This window comes from Syngnathus acus, chromosome 1, assembly GCF_901709675.1.
Source record: "Syngnathus acus chromosome 1, fSynAcu1.2, whole genome shotgun sequence".
NCBI classification, from domain to species: domain Eukaryota; kingdom Metazoa; phylum Chordata; class Actinopteri; order Syngnathiformes; family Syngnathidae; genus Syngnathus; species Syngnathus acus.
This window is the reverse complement of record NC_051087.1, coordinates 7,479,584-7,500,127: the sequence shown is the minus strand read 5'-3', so window position 1 is coordinate 7,500,127 and position 20,544 is coordinate 7,479,584. Positions and strand designations below refer to the sequence as shown.

General features: G+C 39.0%; 2 protein-coding genes across 2 annotated transcripts; one reads left to right on the top strand and one right to left on the bottom strand.

The window, feature by feature from the left end:
* Positions 1-50: 50 nt before the first annotated feature.
* Positions 51-2,363, bottom strand: cisd2 (CDGSH iron sulfur domain 2). Its single transcript, XM_037252905.1, has 3 exons — positions 2,104-2,363; positions 1,078-1,292; positions 51-694 (listed from the first exon to the last, which is right to left on the bottom strand). The coding sequence occupies exons 1-3, from the start codon at positions 2,204-2,206 to the stop codon at positions 605-607; spliced, it is 408 nt and encodes a 135-aa protein (XP_037108800.1). The 5' UTR covers positions 2,207-2,363; the 3' UTR covers positions 51-604.
* A 487-nt stretch (positions 2,364-2,850) lies between these two features.
* On the top strand, positions 2,851-15,079 carry suclg1 (succinate-CoA ligase GDP/ADP-forming subunit alph). The gene is made up of 9 exons (XM_037253920.1): positions 2,851-2,991; positions 3,687-3,787; positions 5,586-5,702; positions 5,824-6,036; positions 6,354-6,411; positions 6,635-6,718; positions 8,452-8,603; positions 12,279-12,467; positions 14,697-15,079. Exons 1-9 carry the CDS (start codon positions 2,958-2,960, stop codon positions 14,721-14,723), a joined length of 975 nt encoding a protein of 324 aa, XP_037109815.1. The 5' UTR covers positions 2,851-2,957; the 3' UTR covers positions 14,724-15,079.
* The last annotated feature ends 5,465 nt before the right edge of the window (positions 15,080-20,544 follow it).

The window sequence follows — 20,544 nt, the reverse complement described above, 5'->3', positions numbered from 1 at the left end:
ACAGTCCTTGTTTTATTGTGCAGTGCAAGAAAAGAAACAGGTTGAAAACGTTTCGGTCACTCACATGAGCCTCAATAAGACTTTATACGTAATATTCGACAGCAATGCTGATACAACTCGACTGTGCATTGGTTTGAAATGATTGGGTAAAATCACCGGGCGCATCGGAAAAATTGCAAGAAATACACATTATGTATTAACTTGTGCTTGAGTATGTTATATTGTCCATCTATCCATTTTCTGAACTGGCTCTCCTCACAAGGGATGTGGGCGTACTGGAGTAAATTCCAACTGTTTTAGGGAGAAAAATTAGCTACACCCAAAACTGGTCACTAGCCAATCGTGGGGCACAAACAGACGCGTAACCTACATGCACACAGTCATACATTCAAACAAGTTAAGAATCCCAAACATTTAAAAAAAAAATCCAATTCACCAATATCGAGCTGCTGAAAAACTTATCGTTTCTTTGTCAACACATAGGGACGACTTCAAATGATGACTGCAAGACACTACATTTTTACCTGTACGTGCAAATAAAAAAAAAAAACAATTACAGAGTGTAAATGAACAATGCAAGTACTGGAGGAGAGGGGAATCTCTATTATAGGATTTTCTTCTTGAGTATAAGTGGTCCCACGTTGTCGCCGGTCAGCTCGTTGTGCTTTAAGTGTGACTTGTCACAAACAGGAAACTAAAAAGAGGAAATGCATTCATGTCATTAGCAAGCGTCCCAGCCACTTTAAAATCTAGATACATATACTGTAGACATCCAACCATCTATCAATCCAGCAATTTTCTATACTACATTCATCTGGATCGTGGGGAGCTGGGGAACATTCTAACGAACTGTGAGGAAAAAAACAGGCTCACTCCACCTTGGATAAGTTGTCAGTTAATCGCCCAAAGGCATACAAAGACAGAAAAACATTCACGTCCATACAAAGTATCACTGAGTGGGAGCTGAGAACCTCCTGCACTGTCAGTTACTACTATGACACTATGACACATTTAATTTAAAATGTAGAAAAAAAAAAAGTAGAGACACTTCCTGACAAGATTACAACATTGACTTACAGTTTTGGAACGCCAACAGCGACAGTAGCACACATTTGCACTGTAAAGGTCTTCAATGTCTATTTCATTGACCACTTTGGGGTTCTCCTTTTGAATCTTCAGGTTGATCAGAGAGTCTCTCTGCGTCTTCTTCTTGGGAAAGAAGGGCCGAATGGTCATGTAGCCTAGTAGTGCCAAGATGCCCAGCAGAGGCAGCAACCGCAGCCATTCGGACACTACGGACACAGGGATGTACACAATTGATATATATTCAAGTCTTAAGTTGATTCCACAAACCGTTACTGTTGTTTTTCTACATTGCAATAACGGAGTTACTCTAAACATGCATTTTTGCAAAAACAACAAATTAACAAATCGCTTTATTTAGTGGAGTAATCGGATGACAGTTCCTTGTCAATGTGACATTGACAGTGACAAATGTAGACTCTGGAACAGTATGTCTTTTTTTGGGGGGTGAGACTTTACCCAAGAGAATATTTTCTTTACTTTAGTGTTCTTTGCTATACGAGAAGAACATTTTCAAAGGAACAATTGCGTCCACTGCTCTTAATGCCCTCCAATTGAAATGATCTTTCTCTGACCTGCATTCCCAGCGTGATGGTTGCGCCTGTTTTGCATCATGTATAAAAACCTAGCAGGTCAAATAATACCACACCGAGCATGGAAATGATGGGAGTGACCATTCTACAATGTACAGTAGAGTAAATGAATGAACGAACCGCCACCAAAATGCACAACAACTATGGGTGCTTAGTAACGCAAATGATGTAATGTGCATAAAATAACGCATCACACAATTCATCCGTACGTTCTACAAATGCAAACTACTATTGAATTGAAAAATCCAAGTTGCATGTAACACTTTTTTGGGCTTTCACGGTGCTCCAGTATTTGGTCGGCTTGTAAACTGACATTGTAATTTACAGTGACCGACTCGTTAGACTTGTTTATATGTACAGTAACAGTTAGGTGCTTGGAGCTACAAAGTGTCAAAAAGTCATCAAGCAGGAGCAATTGCTTATTCACCTGTCAACCTTACAAATCCGCCGATCGTCTCCGGAAGAGGAAGCTTCTTCAGGTATGCTGGAAGCTGAACTTTTATTATCCTGGAAATAGTTTCTAAAACCATCTTGAAATTCTTAGTGCAGCAGATTTCGAGTTTGACTTGAATAGTTAGGCTTCGTTTATGACCGTGCGTTATTTTCTCAGTAGAATCACTTACCGGTACGTAATTATTGTGCTACAATATTTGTGGGAAGCGAAACCGAACGTAAAGGTCGTCGAGAATATGGCTTGAACGATTCGCGCAACCAATCATCATCAGAGGAGTTGGTGGATTTTTATTGGATATGAGTTTGAGGGCGGTGCAAAGAGATTACTCCATGAACCTCGGAAATTTTAACTTCAAAACAGAACAACATATTTGGTAGTGTTGGCGGTGCGGACCCCTTATGCAATCTTATTTACCCAAAATATGAAGCCATTATGCTTTACAGCGCCTTGTCCACGCGTGGCGTGACAAGATGCCAAGCCCAATTCGCGACCTCCAGTATTAGAGTTTAATTATTGTCGCTTGTCATGTAACACTACAATATCCACACTGCACCAGCTCTACGAAGAAGCCGATTCTATGCCTGAATATATATTTTGTTTGTTTATGTGATGCCGTCTTAGTCCATAAGGAGTCCCAGATAAATACCCCAAAGCCCGTGCAAGTATAATGCTTAAGCATTTATATATAAATTTATACATAAACCCAAGAACAAAGGTATTTATTCACATCAATCGACGTATTGTAATTTAAAACTGGGATATTTCTGGGCACCTAATATCCGTGCTTTGGGTCCCAAGCCTCTGGTGTCATTGGCGAATGACCGAAAATGTCCCACTGTAGGTTATTTGGCAGGCTGCTTTGTAAGTATTAAGCATTATGCATTCCTCAGATTGTTTTTGTTATTATTGCAGAACTCTGTTTGGGGTATTGTGTCTTAGATCTTTTAGTTTGATGTTCTATTTTACTTTTGCTATAGGGGCACATAGAGTGATCTGACAGTTAGCATGGTAGCAGGCAAGTTAGCTTCTTGAATTGAGTGTAAAGGCAATGGACGCCAACTAGCTCTTTTATGCTGCAGTTGTGAATTCACAGGCCAGGTTAGATTTTCAACTGTGACCTGTGTAGCACATTTGATCTTAAAGCGGATGCAACTGCTTTTTTATTCAATCAGTTTTGGAAGCCTGCGGAATTTGTGACCGCTACATTCACGCCCTCATTACCTTTTGGAGTTTGCAAACTGTACTTTGCACACTGTACTTTGCACATTGTCAATGACAAGTTGAGTGTCTGAGGTGCAATAGAGCAAAGTTCACTCGTGATTGCTGGTTTTACACGCCTGACTGCCTCAAATGTCAGTTAGGGTTGGATTGTTTCCATGACTCTGATGTTAGCCCACGTTATATTACAAATATCCTCTCATGACACACTCGCACAACATCGTTCTTGTTTATATATGCAGACATTGGTTCAATTTTTGCTTTGAAAATAATCAGTGAGGTTGTTGCAAATTGCAAATGACCTGTTGCAATTTGATTTTTCTTTTGCCTCGGTTCAGTGCAGCAAAGTGGCGTCAGGCACTGCTACACAGGATCCAGACAGAACCTCTACATCACAAAGAACACTAAGGTCATCTGTCAAGGTTTCACAGGAAAGCAGGTTTGTTTTCTTTTTCAAACGTTTTTACCATTCAAACAGTGTTTGCACTACTCAGTTATATTTGACCAGTTCTTTATCTTTAATGATTGCTGTGCTTATGGAACTTAGTGCAACTCTTTTGAATGTACAGTAGTAAAATGAAATATCAATAACTTGTTCTAATGAACATTTTTAAGCAAATATCTTCTTAAACATGCAATAGAATTTTTGCTGTGATTTCATGATCAATTTATTAAATCACACTTATTTCAGCAATACCTATAAAACGGTACATTTCTGTTCTCTCTGCATTTCAGGTCAGTATAATCTCTTTAGTAATTTCCTGTGGAGGGAAAACAACAACTTTCAACCAGTTAAACCTTTGCAGTGCATTGGAAATTAGCTTAATTGACAGCTAGTTGTCTTGAACTTCTTTTTTGCTTTAGATAACCTCTACCTTCTCTCCCCAAATTGAACATGTGCTAACAAGCAGGACACAAGTGTCCAAGTCCTTGTTCCAATCTATAAAAACATCTAGGACAAAACTCAATTGATATACTGGACATGTGTGCTCAAGGAGAATAACAGAGCTTGACAAATGTTTATGACAGCCCAGAAACATGAATCTTTGCCGATTTACATCCCCCTTTGTGCTTGGCCACATGCCATTTTTCTCTCCACCATTTTGCCCTCAACATAATAAAACGGTTCCAGTGAACACTTCAGGTAATTAGAAAAGGATGAGAAATGAAGCCAGGGGTATTGAGAATACAGTTTGTCTTCTGGCTTGATAAGCAAGCCATTCTTCAATTTTATTGTCTCATTTGCAGTAATAATGATGGTAAGGGAAAAAAAACAGCAACGCTAGCAGAGAGGAGGGGTGTATTACATTAGAATGGAACTGCTAATTCATTGTTTCTAATTCCTCTCAATAACAGTTGTAAATTGTAATCTGTACTCGAAAATCATTCACTTATCCTCTTACACACTCTGACCCTTTGCCACATTACGTTGTCTCAGCATCCCCCGTGCTAATTAACATGCAACTAATTGATGGGATTTGTTGAGCTGAAAATCAGTTTCGTCTGCTTTGATAAACTAATTAACAATGGCAAGAAGAAAATAAATCTCAGAAGTGATTGGGCAGCCTCTAATGTTTATTTTCACAATTAAAACCAGTCAAGTTTTATTTGTAAAAGACATTTGGACTTCAGATCAAAAGAAGACAATGAGACAAAAGAAGTCCCATCTTTTATTTTATGGTAGTCACACCTTAATGTGTTGAGCAACTCGGGACCTTTTGTTTGAAGCTACCCACTTTTTTCCGGATGACTGGGCTGCAAGTACCAGCATGGTAACTAACAAACAAAAAGGCTCATTTGTTTTGAATATCATTTGTTGTTTTTTTCCCCTAAAAGATAGATTGAAAGCTGAAAATATATATATTTTTTGTGGAATGGAATTAGGTTTAGACCATAAAGCCAAGCTGATGTACAGTGTATATCATAACAACAGAATGTGAATCATTTTGTACATTTTGCCATCATTCTTTCCCTCTGTTCAGGGAAGTGCTTAAGGCTGCACCCATGTCATTATTTTTCTGCTGAGGCAGTTTTATTTCTTTCTTATTGAGCATTTGTACCATCATCTCTGCCATAAAAAACTTTTTGATTCTCTGTTTTGTATCCTTTAACGTAGCCCTGGTGAAAGTTGCCGAATGATGCCGGATGACAAAGTTTGTCTCTTGATTTCCCTGCAGTGAGTTATCCTCATCTCACACTCATTCACACACAGACTTTTCTATCTCTGTCTCACCTAGGGGACATTTCACAGTCAACAGTCTCTTGACTATGGATCGCAGTTAGTCGGAGGTGTGTCTCCTGGCAAGGGAGGCAAAACTCATCTTAACCTGCCTGTCTTCAACTCCGTCAAGGAGGTGAATTTGTTCATGTGTTGTACATACGTGTTTGCACTCATTCTTCAAAATAGACATTAGATGGCAGTGTTTAACAGTTTCACAGTTGCCAATCTTAATCCACTTTTATTTCTTACCTCAGGCGAAGGAAGGCACAGGAGCTGATGCCACCGTGATATATGTGCCCCCTCCATTTGCTGCAGCTGCCGTCATCGAGGCCATTGATGCTGAGATTCCCCTGGTGGTGTGCATCACTGAGGGCATCCCCCAACAGGACATGGTGAAAGTGAAACAGAGACTCCTGCGCCAGAGCACCACTCGCCTCATCGGGCCCAACTGCCCGGGGGTCATTAATGTAAGCACGTGAACATGTACGGTCTTGGCTTTTCTATGTTACTGTTCACAAGGCTGAATGCACACATGCACAGTCTCGAAATGAAATACATTGCCGGATGAAAAGAAACACAAAAGAGTTTGTAGATTATTTGCATGGATTTATGCAGTGCAAACTCAACAGAGACCACCTAATTGGATGCTTTGCCGAATCTTTCATGATTTGAGCGACACGAGGGAGTGACTTTGACACTCCAAAAGGTTGAGCGAAAACTGCGTGTTCGGTCTTTTGTTCTGTTTTTCTTTCAAATGTTTGTGATTTCAACTGTTTATTTTTAGCCTGGAGAGTGCAAGATAGGAATCATGCCTGGCCACATTCACAAAAAAGGAAGGATCGGTGAGTTTTCCACAGTTGTATTTATTTCGAATTGATTCAAGTCTAATGAAATCAAATGTTATTGAACCCATCCCTGCATTTAAATTCAACCCTAATCAGATATCTGTTTCATACTTAATCAGCTATAATTACCAAAGTTGATTCTGTTGATGATTCATCTGCCCCCCTCCCCCCCAAAAAAAACAACATCTTAACATCCTAATATCTTTGTCCTTTTTATCAGGTATTGTTTCTAGATCAGGCACTCTGACATATGAGGCCGTGCACCAAACTACACAGGTTGGCCTTGGCCAATCCCTCTGCATCGGTAAGCTCAGTGTTGTTTGCCACGCTGCATTAATGTTTAACCAAAAGGCCATCATTTATGCAACAAAATATTGTTTTAATACTCTGCTGTCTGCACGAAGATGAAATATGCTGATGTGTTCTTCCAAATTACCCCACTCTGCTGTGGAATTAATTATTACTAAGTCAGTCATGAACCATTCCATATTGTCACATTGAGGAGACAGTTCTTAATGTTTGCGCGCTCTGAATATTATGTAGATCGTTTGAGTGTGTCAGTGTCAATTGTTCATAATGGCAAGCGCGGTCACTTCTTGACAACACAACTATTAAGAACATTTGTTATTTCACACAAACAAACTCCTGGCCAATTTATCTCCCAACCAATAACGGAGGTCAAGCCTGACCCCCAAAATAACACAAAAGCAACTTGGGTTCATTAAGATTTTGACATTTTAATTATAGCGTGTCCTCCAGTCTGACTTCATAAAAGCCGCTGCTGCAACGGAGTTTAATGCCGTAGAGTTTATTAAAGTGGTTTATTGGTGGGACTGCGACAGAGTCTTTTAAAGTCCGACTCTGACCTGCGGGGCTGCAGCAAATTACCGTTGGTGCAATGTCTAATTTTACCGTCATCTGTTTTGCTGTGAATGTGTTTCTCTTTGATTATTATTCATAACTTTTTCTTCTTAAAATGCGTGGGTATTTTTTTTTTTAATGTTCCACAGATCTTTGTTTATGTTGGCCTCTGAAAGCAGGGCTTCTGGAGGTGTAATCTTGCAGTGGACATAGAATTTAGAAAGCGCTTTATGTCTCTAATGTCCGTGGCAATCTTTTTCGAGGCAAAAGGAAACATTAAAGATCAAGTGTGGTGGAACAAATGAAAACAAAAGTCCTGTTAACTTTTCTCTGAGCCACTGGAAACCTGCAGTTGAATATCTGTTTTTGCAACCAATTGCTGCGATAGCCTCCCGCACGCCCCCGACCGCCGTGGGGACAAGCGGTACGGAAAATGGATGGATTTGGATTTATGAGGACTACAGGGTTTGCTTACAGGGTTTCTCTTTTCATATCCCTTTGTAGTTCATTAATATGCAAGTGATCCCCCGCATTTCAGATTGTTGTCTTGCTGAAAGTCTTTGCCCTACTTAATAAGCACCCAGTCCAAGTCTTCAACTTTCAACATTTAGCTCTGAAAGGGGCGGATGATTCCGTCAGTGATATGTCAAAGAACCCATTGATTGGTTCTTGTAGACAGTAACCACGCAAATGTGGCGAAAATGTTATGAAATCCAAGTGCAATATAGGGAACCTTTTTAGAGTTTGTCATCTTCTGTCCAAATTTAAATGAAATGAAAAGTACTGTAATGTGCGAAAGGTAAGGAGGTCTCATTACTTTGGGAAGTCGTTAAACGTAAGAGTCAGGGCACCGCCTGATGAAGCAGAATAAAGAAATACACTCGAGATGTAGAATACACAAAAATCACTCCCAAAGTAAATCCATCTATTAATATTTCGTTTGCTCACCAGAAGCAATTCCGGTTGCGCTGAATTGTTTTCACAAATCCCCAAAGAGGAGCCATAAAAGAGCCTGCCGCTGCTGTGATGATCAGACTGTATGAGGCTTAAAGTTGGCTTCGCCTGATTTGCATTCCCTTCTCCGGCTGCGCTGTTATGTGGTCCTCAAATATTCACGTGGATGCTCCTGAGAGTGTCGTGGGTACACAACACACGTTTGCTTTGTCTCCTGCAAAGGTATTGGCGGGGATCCGTTCAACGGTACAAACTTCATAGATTGCCTGGAGGTGTTCCTGCAGGATCCCAAGACAGAGGGCATTATCTTAATTGGGGAGATTGGAGGCGACGCAGAGGAGAGTGCAGCAGACTATCTTCAACAACACAACTCGGTAAGGAACACCTACTTATTTACTTAACTCTCTCCAACCCTCCTTTCACAGTGTCTCAATATATGGTATCATCTTCAAATATTTCAGTACAGCCTGACTCAAGAACACAAAATAATCTCTGGTAGTCTTTCTTCTTGATCACTGCTTCAGGCCTCCCTCTTTTTCTCTGCAAAGTTTGCGTTTAACATGATGAAGAATGACGGATGAGCGTTTGAGTGTTCTACTCATGGGGCATGTTCCGTAAATCTACCGTCTTGGCGAGCAGCACGTCCTTTGTGACGATACAATGCAGCGAGATGATTCGCTTGTGCGGCAAGAAACCGTAATTGACATTTTTAAATCCAGGCAAGACCTGCACTTTTGCTACTTACCGCGTGTGCGTGTTTTGTTTCTGTCTTCCCTTTGTGTGTTTATGGTGCGCTGAAGCTGAGAAATTGATTTGATTTACCCTCAGTAACTCTAATGCATGCAAATCTCCTGCAAGCGTCTCAGGAGAATAACTTCTCTCTCGCTCTCTTTCTACAAATAAGCGCGAACAGCAACCACCACAGCCCCGTCACCCAAAGTGTTGACAGTGTGGCACAGTTCAAATGAAGCAAGAAAGGGAGTAGGTAACATGGCCTGCACTGAAAGCCGAATAGGTAGAACACGACAGAGAAAGTCTTGTACCTCACAATTTAGGATGTCACACGGTGCAGTGTTTATTGAAGTCAATATGGTCGTGCGTGTCGGAGCTCATTTTATCATCTCGAATCGCCAGAGTAGCAAGGCGGTAGGAGGTAGAAGTCATTTGGGGATAGGAGGCGACACTCCTCGACTTCCTCATCGAATGGCGACGTCTACTAAAGATAATGTCACGTCATCGCCGATCGTAATTAATGAGTCATCTACTATCACCACAAATGTCCAAGTTATGCTTCATGAGCATTTAATTATTCTACAGTCACTGCAAATCACTGACCTAAATAGATGAACCAATATATTATTTGTAATGCTGTAAATAATAAAATACAGCATTTTTATAACCAACTTGGATAACTTCTAATTTCTCTTGACAGCAAACAAAGTGTATCTAGAACTCATTTTTCACAATATTTATATTGTGAGGATGAATTATAAAATATTTTTTAGAGCATTTAAATCTCAGAATTCTGCTCCAGCACCACAGAATGCAGACTGCATGATGTACCAAATTATCAATATTAGTGACTCATGGTTTTGTATCGCGTTGGGTGGAGCAAAGGTTTGTTATACTACGTCGGTTTTGAATGGCTGGAGACAGAGTTAATCTGTCAATACCATAATTGTGTAAAATCCAAGAAAACCTTGTAAGCCCCTCTTGGTTCCGTCAGATTTTATAATGCAGGGCTTATTTCAAGGTTCACTGGGTATCAATTTCCGCCGTGATTGCCATCATAATATGGTATTAAAAGTCACTTGTATCAAAGTTCTGCTAAGCATTGCTTTTGGTTTTGTGGGATTCCTGAATCCAGAAATAAGGTCTTACACAGGATAATCGCATGATAATTTCCTTGAGTATCTTTCGCCCAAGCTTCCATGAAGATTTTGTCATACTTCTTCCATCCCATTTCAGCTTCATGAATTTTAGCCCAGCTTGTCTCCCTCAAGCTTACATAAACCCTTTTGTTATTTTGGGGAAACAACACCGCAGAGTAATGTGAGCTGAGCTAGCTCAATGACAATGTGGATGCAACCATGTCAGTATTTCATCAGGTCACATTTGTGGTATTAGCCTCACTTTTTAATCTTGTTTATTGAATAAACCACCCCGCTAAACTGATCTGCTGACTTCAGTATTGTTGCTATGGCACTCCTTTCCAAAGGAATGACCTCTTGGTGTCTGGGATGGCACATTAATAGAGAAAATAAATCATGACATACATAAAATACGTGTTCACTATGGGCTTTGACAGAAAATGCAAGCCTTGTCTTTTGTGACAAGATGCTCGCCTCTATGCACAATATTCTCACTCCCGACTATTCATGAATTATTTGCCATCTGTGTGTCATGTTCATTCGACGATGTATTGTAGTACTTCCTCACCGCCTCAATCCTCGAAACAAATGTTTCAAATTTGAATGTCTAGAAAAAAGTAGGAAGAATTACAACCACAGGAGTCTCTAATGATGCAGTTGTACTCTGATCCTACAGCTGAACAATATTCTTATCTCGATAAGAACATCGATATTTATTGCAAAAGCAATGTTATAGATTGTCTTTCCACTCTCAACTGCACGTACAACTCGGGCAGCCGCATATATTATTTTTAGCCTTGTCCTTAAATGTACCACAAAGGCCAGCTAGTTGCAAAAGTCATCTTATGTTTGCCAGGGATCTGCAACTAAAGCCAAGCGATGACGAACATTTGAGGGAGAGAGCAAGAAAGATGCCCACACACTCTACTGTACATACCCAGCAGGGGACATATAAAGACAAACATGAGTGTGAAAGATAAGGCCCAGTGCAGATTTTACATATTGGGTGGATTTAATTGCAAAGAAAAACCAAGTCATCCTACATTATTTGGTGGTATTTTGGATACAAACACAGGATCTAAATCAGAGCTTGCATGATGAAACCCAGAAAACAGGCGAGCCATGATGGTCATTGCCTGAGCCCTTTGACACTGCTGACATTTTCAGTCGACAGCATGTGGCAGTAAAAGGCAAAATGGCTGCCCATGGCCTAATTTATGTTTCACAAACGCAACATTATTCAGAATACCATATTTTGACTAGTAGGGACACATAGAACATAAAGAACCTTTGTGACTTAATTGCCCCTCTAATACAGAGCTGCAGTAGAATGTATTTCTTTTATTATGTCAATGATTTACAGCAAACTCTAATCTGCCCTAATTTTCCACATCCTTTTGTATTGCAATGTTTTCATTTTTATGAAAAAATGCTTAGTTTTCCTAGTAGTTTTATTGTGTTGATAATTTAATATGGAGATATCTGGTGTTTATCAATTCTATGTCCATATTGTTGCCCCCACCTTTTCAATATTAAATACAAAATTTGACCTTGAGTGCCTACAAATTTAGATGTTAGACTGTATTTTTGTATTTCTGTTTTAAGGATAATTTGAAGCGCTATATTAGTATTCTGTCCCTCTTCCCAGTTCTGATGTTATTGTGACGGATGAAATATTAGCGCTCCTCACCTTGGAAATGATCTAAACTGTTGAGCGCCATATCCATCAAGGAGCAAACAGTGTAGACAGACAGGCGCTGAGGTAATCAGTGGCTGCATGACTAATTAGCATCGCCGAAATGAGATGATTTGAGATGGCAGGCGCCTTGGCCCCTATCTGGTCATCCACCAACCCATGCAATTAAACTGCTTGATTGACCCTTTGTTTTAATAATACAGGCTGAGACAGAGACGGCTGCTTGCATATGACTCTTATCGCCAGGGCTCTGTAATGAGAGGACATGGGTTGTTTAATTTGTAATGCATAAATGAAATGCAGGTGCAGAAAACAAATTGCCGTGATTTATGCGCACTCCCGCTCCTATATTTCTTTCTGTCTTGCCTATGAGTACGCCATTAGGATGCTTTCCTAAAAGGCCTCGCACTTGGAAAGGGGATGATTATCCGCTTTTCACCTCTTTTCGTTTTCCTTATTTTTCACTTGGCTGATGTTTCCAGGGTGCGAACGCCAAGCCCGTGGTGTCCTTCATCGCTGGGCTTACTGCCCCTCCCGGGCGTAGGATGGGTCACGCCGGTGCTATCATCGCTGGCGGAAAAGGAGGCGCCAAAGAGAAAATCGCTGCCCTGCAGTCGGCTGGAGTTGTCGTCAGCATGTCCCCCGCCCAGCTGGGCAGCACTATGTTCAAGGTGAGTCCAGCATCATGGACTACATGAGCAATTAAATCCTGTTAGGTACATACTCATGAAGTTCTCCTTTTTGTCAGAGGACTCACAAATTTGGGTGCATCTTTAAATTCATTCAAAACTAATTAAAGGAGACGTAGCTGGTCTTGTGGGTAGCGGTTATATTTACGTGTGTCACCCTTAATTTAATTTCAAGGGTAGAATTGTATATCTGTTCAACTAAGGATGTAAAGTGGTGAGTATAATGAGATGATTTAGGTAAAACAAATGTTACCAATGACTTTGGCCGTTATCTTAGTAAGGTGACAATACAGTTTAAAAAAAAAGAACTCAAAAGATTGATGCACCCGAATAAAACCCAAATTATGCAAAAATTCTCTTTATTACATGTACTTGGGACTCAGACTATATACAGTATCATCTAATAGTAGATGGTATGAGCTGGGACTTTTAATCTGCCATAAAGTAGTTTAGAATCTAATATATGCACGTTTGACAGTGGGTGAGTTAAGGCTACTGTGTCTTTATTTCAGCACATCTCAACAGAATCGTTGTTAAAAGGTTATATAAAAAGTGGAATGAATGTATTACACTCATTCGTCATCTTATACTTTCATTCCCACTGCTGGCTCTTCTGAATGGGAATATTGATTTACACGCACCCCCTCCTCTAAGTTTAATTCATAATCATTGAGTGTAATTGTGAAAAACACGCAATGTGGTTGCACATTTTGCCCCCTCCACCTCCATTCACATCCTTCATACGTCTCTGTTAATATTCAAGACCGCAGGATCGTATTTCTCAATGCAACTTTCATACCATGAATAGTGTAGCTTTAAATTATGGATTAGTGTAACATCATTTTCTATTGCACACTCTACTTTCATGAAAGCATCAAGAAAAAAAAAAAATACATGACTTCAATCAAAAATTAATTAAAGGTTTACATGTGGGATTTCAATTTGTGCAGGAGTAGCAGTAATTTAGATGTTTGCCTAAAACTCCAAATTTATACACGTCACTTGCATATTTCCCAAGCTGTTTGTGGATGACACGGTTGGAAACTAATTCAAATATGCAATATTTACTGTGATAGCCGCTGGAATTAGTAATGCCTCTGGTGCAGGAAGGTGATATCTGGAAAGTTGTTCATCTGACGACTTCATTAACATGCAAGAATAATTACAACCTTCTTAACTTTTGTTTACAAACTCCTACACGGATTCCTGCTCAATTCAATTTTCGCTTTACGAAATTTAGTCTGATGCCGTCACACTTTGTGGCGCAGTCGGTCCAGCTTGCCGTTGCTCTCCTTTAAATGTGTTTCACTTATTTCCTGACATGTTTTCTTGTTCTCATTGCCGTTTCAATAAAAGGCATTGTCTGGTGTCACTTTTTGAGTGGCATCCTCCATTCCCTCAATTTTTGACACCTTTACTTGTCAGGTGCCGCTCTCCTGTCAAAGCCGCCACCCACACTGTGGATATACGCCTTAAAAACGTCCGTCTGTGCATTACAACCATCTCTTACTTTTCTCTCATTCCCCCTTTTTCATGCCATTATACAGTTATTTCCTGAATAGCCTCATCCCAAATGACTTGGCCCTGCTGACTCCCTGTTAAAGCAGCTGCTTGCCCAACTCCCATGTTGACCCAACAAAAGGTTTCTTAATTCGTTTGCCCATTCCCAGAACAACAAGAGGCTTTAAAGGCTTTGAAGGCATTGAAAACGTTCACCCAATGCCTCCTCAGGGTGGCAGTATACCTTTAGGTATCTCTAAGCCTTATTGGAATGGGCCAGTCCTTGTGTGTTCTGTGGACCTGATAAATGGCATTTGCATTAAGTTAACGCCCCAGATCCCATGCAATAGAGGTTTCCAAGGGAAGGGCATCTTCTACCAGTCTACTTTTTGTGCAAGATCTCTAATATATTTGTTAAAAAAAAGTCACATGGTCTGATTTTGTAAATAAAGCAATCGTAGGCTCAAGTCTATCAGATTATTGGCGGTGCGAGCTGTCCCGATCAATCAATACTTTTCATGGACTGCAGCGAACCGGCATGCGTGTGTGGTCCACTCTAGGGAAAATAGAAACAGACTCTCTCCTGCTGTCACAGCCAGTTTCTCTCTTTTCAAAAGAGCGATGAGATATCAACACAAATAAATAATTCCCTTCTGTCTGTCTGTCTCACTTTATTCCCCGTTGCTTTTCTCCTTCCTCTCTTGTCTTTAGGAGTTTGAGAAGAGGAAGATGCTGTGAGCAGTTTGAGCAGATGTGTGACTTCCAAGATGAACAACCTGATTCTGGATGTGCATATGCCCCCATTCTCTAACCCTGATTATCTCAGCCACCATAAGCACATATTCTGTGTTTATATTGTAATTCTGTTGAACTTGCACACAATGAAAGATAGAAAGTATCTTGCTGATATTTAAAAGAGGTCCATTATACACCATGTCAAAGCTTTGCAGATTTTCCCTTGCTCCACTTAATGTTAAAAGCTGAGATAAGACTGCCATTGTAACTTTAGGTTGACCTTATCTGTTATTGTAAGAAGTGTATTCCATCATTTGTAAATGGCTGCCCATCTGAATAAGATCTATTTCTCATCATCATGCTGCGTCATTGTTTTTATGTGAAAAATTAATGCTACAGTCTTCTACTGCCTTTTCACACGTCCATTCAAAATCTTAAACTCTAAATTGAATTTTTGCAGTTTGAAATTTAGGGGAATTGTTCTTAACTTATATTTCACAAATTTTGACCATTATCAAATGACAAGTGACCCAGACTATTGAGGAAGAAACCACCAAATGCAAAGTCTTTATTATCTGAGATTCATCATGCACTTTTTTAAGTCCTGCAAAGTACACTGACATTGTCAGGAAGTTATGTAAAAGCAGTCTCCTTTACAGAAACTCTTTCCCCTGTTATCTTGCCTATTGTCACTAAGGATTTGCTAACATTCCGCCTGCAAACATCACCCAATTTTAGTGAGAACTTAATGGGGTAGAACACTTCAGTGTGTGTGCGTGTGGGAGTGAGCCATTGCAACCTTCAAGTTCACGCATCTCATTCAAGGGCACCACCCTTCAAAACACAGAACAAAGACATTACTTTTAGTTTTGGATTGACACTGCCCTAAATAAAATAATTTTACCAAGTTTGTTATTGAGATTATATATGATTTTCTAGATTAGAATGTTTGGTTCATTTAAACAAAACAGATTAGGCTAATCAGCATGATTAGCTGCACACAAAGTCTCTTGACAATTAAATCTATTATGTGGTAATCAAATTTGTTACAGTAATTATCAGTTTGCTTTCTTTACATTTGAGTGTTTCAGGTACCCAGTTCAGATAGGATATGTTGAATAAAGTCTGTGTCTCTAAATCAAGCCACAGACAAGTCGACGTACTTGTCATATAATTGCAAGTCAAGTTAGAAATCCTTTTAAACCTATTTCAATAGATTTAAAACCTATTTGTTACTGACATTTTTTAAATTATGTGTGACTAAACTGGATACAATTTTAACACTTGTTTTTCAACTGATACTGCAATGTTAAGTACACGCTGAATTTCATAGGTTGCCAGTTTAAACACCAAATGCATTTTGTCATGGGAACGTGTGACTTAATCATTTTTCAATGTTATTGAAATGTCATTACTATTGTAATGAGGGGAAAAAAAGCATGTACCTAAAATGCAAATAGCGCTGTTTATCTCTTAAGAAAAATGAAGAAATCCACAGAGCTAAGCTTATAGGATAACTACATCATCATTACTATACATAGGCATTAAATTAAACAAAGTGGAGAAAGCAGAGAGGTAAGATAAGGTTACTGCTGTTTGTCTCGTACCAAATCTCCTTAAATGAACGAAAAAAATGTAATGTAGCATACAATGCCTTGTATCAAACAATCTTCACCTTATTTTGTATTTATCGTCACCAGGGCAGATTAGCCTGTGTATGCAGTGTGAAACTGTTTACAATGTGTTTCTTTTGCTTCCTTTTTAATCTGCCACAGCAAATTAACATAATGACTGACACTGGAGCTCCAGGCTTGCTGTTTTTGTATAGAAGCTTAGAAGTTCTCACTTTTAAGTTGAGAGGCTGCGAGGAATGGTTCCCACTGTGTATTGTAAAGAGCATATATTAACCTTTGGTGGTGTTAAGATGCTTTAAACATGGCTTAATACAACTTTGCAGGATTTAATAGCAAACAAAAACCTTGGAATGTTGCGGCATATTTACGTCAAATGAACTTTCAGTGAGCTAACATCGGAATAGTGGGGATTGACATAATCTTGGTTTGTTAATGACAAAATTACTGCTACAATGTAAAACGGTATTTAGAATTGTGCAATAGTTTCAATGTTAGGGGTTCCATTGAACGCCCACAATGTGGCCCAATTTTTTTTTAAAGGCCCTGACGTTGACTTTCATTCTCTACATTATAATGATGGGTGAGTACCGATACCAGGTGTCAAGATCACACTGATACTGTACCTAACAAAGTGTAAAGTAAATGTGTATAATGCAATCAAAGGGATTGATAATGAAAAGCTGCAACATGTAACATTTCAAATGTATTTGACAAGATCATTATTCTTATTATATTCTTCCTGATCAATACTGGTGGGAAAATGAAGCTTCAAGATGCTTCATGAACCAGTTGTATTGATTGAACATTGGACTCAAATCACCCTAACTTGCCAACTGGTTCATGAAGCAAATTTAAAGCTTCATTTTGCTATCTTTACTCATCAGTAATGGCGTTAACTAACAAAGCTCCACAAATGACAGGTGTTAATGTTGAGAAGAACATGCATATATGCAAACACCTAATGAATAGGATGAGTTGTGATGTGCTGAGATGACAAAATGGCAACCGGTAAGTGAGTCATACAGCGCTAAAAGGTTTTCAGTTAAATTGACAAGATCGATGTAAGGTTAAGAAGAGTGTTTTTTCCAGCTGCAGGTTCATGGATGAGTAGCAGCTAATTTGATGTGTGTGGTGGGGTCATTAACAGTTGCTAGCTGCAATAGCAAACCAAAGCGTATGCTTTCACCTGCCAATTAGGATAATTAATTTCCGGCGGCAACACGTCGACTGAAAAGCTGCATAGGTGATCTTAGATTTGTTGTCCTTGGCTGTAATTACATGCTTTGTTTGCACTCACTCTCAATTAAGTGTTCATCCATTCAGTGTCACCTCATACTCATTTTACATGGATGTGGGCCAGCGACCATTGTCAAATTGTTTTATAGATATCATTGATCTTACCTGATGGTGCAAAGTTTGCACGACGCGGTCTCCATTAAAGCATCGAGCTGTTTTCAGGACAAGAAATAAAACCAAGAGGCTTGACAGTAGCAATTTGCATGAGGCTGTGTTGTTTTAATAGAACCACTGACTTGAGATTGCTTTGGGAATTGAGGGCAAGAATGAGGACAGTGAAGGCGATGTATAGGCTTCGAAGAGTAGCGCCCCTCCTAGCCTTTTTGCTCTCAATCTTCTGTGGGATTGGTTTCTTCTTAAAAAACCCGTTTTTGTATCCTGTATGATGATAAGATACACCAAATATCAATGGAATTGATATGTTGACTCCAATCATTAGCATATTTCTTGATGAAATAAATATAGCAGGAACATGCGGTGTCGTTCTGTAAAATCTGCAGTGAATGCAATAATTTGCATTTTTTTTTTATCACTGCTTTCTAACAAGACCTGTTTAAAGAAGTACTGAGGCAATTTAGCAATGAATTTTCATGAGATTGCAGAGAAACAAATGGAGTCCTTGTAATGTCTACAACAGAGACTCAGACGAATCAATGATTTAATTAGCTCTTTTATTCTATTAATGCTATTTTGTTAAAGAAAAAAAAGATATACCACTGGGATATTCAGAGGTTGAACAAATATATCTGTTCTTTAAAATGCTTTGCTAATCAATATTATGGGGTTTTAAATGTTGAAATACATATAGGCTACTGTAACTATTAATATATCGTACATCATTTCTGGATTAAGAGATGAAATGTTGGATATAGTATATATTAGTGGTTGAATATTATTCTTGATCATTTCTAGTTTCTCAAAGCAGACCAGTGAGATGGATCAAATTTGGGCATACCAATGTGACTTCACTTTGACATTGGTCATTCATGTTCAAAATGGCAAAATATGATGAAATTGAAAGAGTCCACATGAAAGCATGGCTAGATGGTTTTGCTCCAAAAATATTTATATACTAAAAATAATGAAATTGGTCAGAAGCAGTTTGTATGTAGGGCACAGAATAATTATGGTCAACAGAGCTAATGTTCAACAATTAAGACATTTATAGTGACTCAAATAAGTGGTAGAAAATAGGTAATAATAATGATAATAATAATAATAATATAAAGTTCCATGTGCCCCCCTTTCAATTTGAAGCTTCTGCCTCTCCAAAGGTCTCTGCACACCCCTGCCATGGACTCTCATATGTATGCTGTTTCTTGTTCCCCGTATTATCCTTTATCGAGTTGTGCTCTTCAATCTTAATGCCTTTTCATATCTTGTGCCATGTAAATTTAGCAGTAGTAATCCGGGATTATATCCCCTATTTCAATATTGATCCTATGGAGTGACAGTGCATTTTTCTTCTCTGTAGCTACAGAGATGTGTTTACACGCGTCTCTATTTGCAGTAGATATTCAGCTCCCATGCACAGTTATCACATCCGCCAGCTTTTGCTAGACTCCTCATCAAGATTCCCCTCTTTGGGATTGTCAGCAGTGTGTCCTAATCCAACCGAGGTATATTTTGTGGTATGAATTCTCTTTAGCTCATCAGCTGTTGTAGATACCGTCAAACACAAGGCGCATTATACAGCACATTAATTTTTCAAATTAAGAGATAAACAAAACATCCCGGCCCACTAGGGAACCATGAGCCATTCTGATGAAAAACCCTTCAACTTTATCTTTTTTTTTTTAATACACTGGCTTCTTGTGGGAGTGAATCCTTTTAGTCGGTGTTCATTTCACCCAAGGCCTTTGAGAGCACCCTGCTGACAGTGCTATAATGTCCTGTTTACTCCATCTCCCTTACAAGTTTCAAATCAGTGTGGTTAATTCGTGTGGAGGGAAACCTCTGTTGAGTAACATTTTATGATTGGCAATTCTTTCTTAAATTAAATGAGCCATATTTAGCGCTTATTGGTGCTGTAGCTGACTCTGCTTGCACATGCACTTCATAAAAATCTAACTAATTTAATTGTATAAAATTAATGGATGTGTAGTTCCATATTATGAACCTTTAGAAAATGATCTGCTGACCCAGTGTTCCCCTCCGCGTTTTGTACGGTTCATTCCTGCAGTCCATTGTTTTGTTGTTGCCCTCAATGTGGTTTCTGCCAAAAATGGCAGATGTTTTCAGGAAAAAAACAACAACCACCAAACACTGCAACTCTGAGCCAAAGCAGCAAACAAGGAGGATTTACAGGAGGATAAATATTGAATTTAGATTTACCAGGTAGACTGAAACATGACCCCGATGTTTGCTCCAAACTATGGGATGTGAGTCTATTTAACCAGATGTTCACTATACCACTGATATAATTTAACATTTGTGTTCATTTTTATTGTTACAAATTGTATTGTGCTGCATTTACTTTTTTAAAGAATATATATTATGCACAGTTTAAAACAGTTCCCAAGACAACATAAAACTATCTAAAATATCATTCTCCGAAATAATAATAATATTAAAAGGATGTACCAAAATGATGTAAGGATCATGAATCACATTGTTGGAGAAATTAGCCTGTTCTATGTATTTTATTTCCTGTCTCATGCAAAACGGACCACTGCTCAACCCACCTAAAGACCTTCTACTATCACACCTGCAAACTGTTTTAAATTTCAAATTAATTTCACAACATGATCCATTTACTGTGCATTTGCACTATTATTATTATTATTATTACAATTTGGTATGGCCACAGTTAACCATCGCTCATGGATCAGTTACAATGCAGCAGTCCATGTTAAATGACATTTTCAAGAGATTTGTCATGCCCTTAAAGGACT

Bases quoted from the DNA above. Each gene is read 5' to 3' on its own strand.
- cisd2 (XM_037252905.1), bottom strand. From the start codon at position 2,206: ATGGTTTTAGAAACTATTTCCAGGATAATAAAAGTTCAGCTTCCAGCA. The intron at 1,293-2,103 runs GTGAATAAGCAA...CTGTGTCCGTAG, and splicing joins CGGATTTGTAAGGTTGACAG to TGTCCGAATGGCTGCGGTTG. The intron at 695-1,077 runs GTAAGTCAATGT...TCCTCTTTTTAG, and splicing joins GCTGTTGGCGTTCCAAAACT to TTTCCTGTTTGTGACAAGTC.
- suclg1 (XM_037253920.1), top strand. From the start codon at position 2,958: ATGTCCCACTGTAGGTTATTTGGCAGGCTGCTTT. The intron at 5,703-5,823 runs GTGAATTTGTTC...TTCTTACCTCAG, and splicing joins TCTTCAACTCCGTCAAGGAG to GCGAAGGAAGGCACAGGAGC. The intron at 12,468-14,696 runs GTGAGTCCAGCA...TCTTGTCTTTAG, and splicing joins TGGGCAGCACTATGTTCAAG to GAGTTTGAGAAGAGGAAGAT.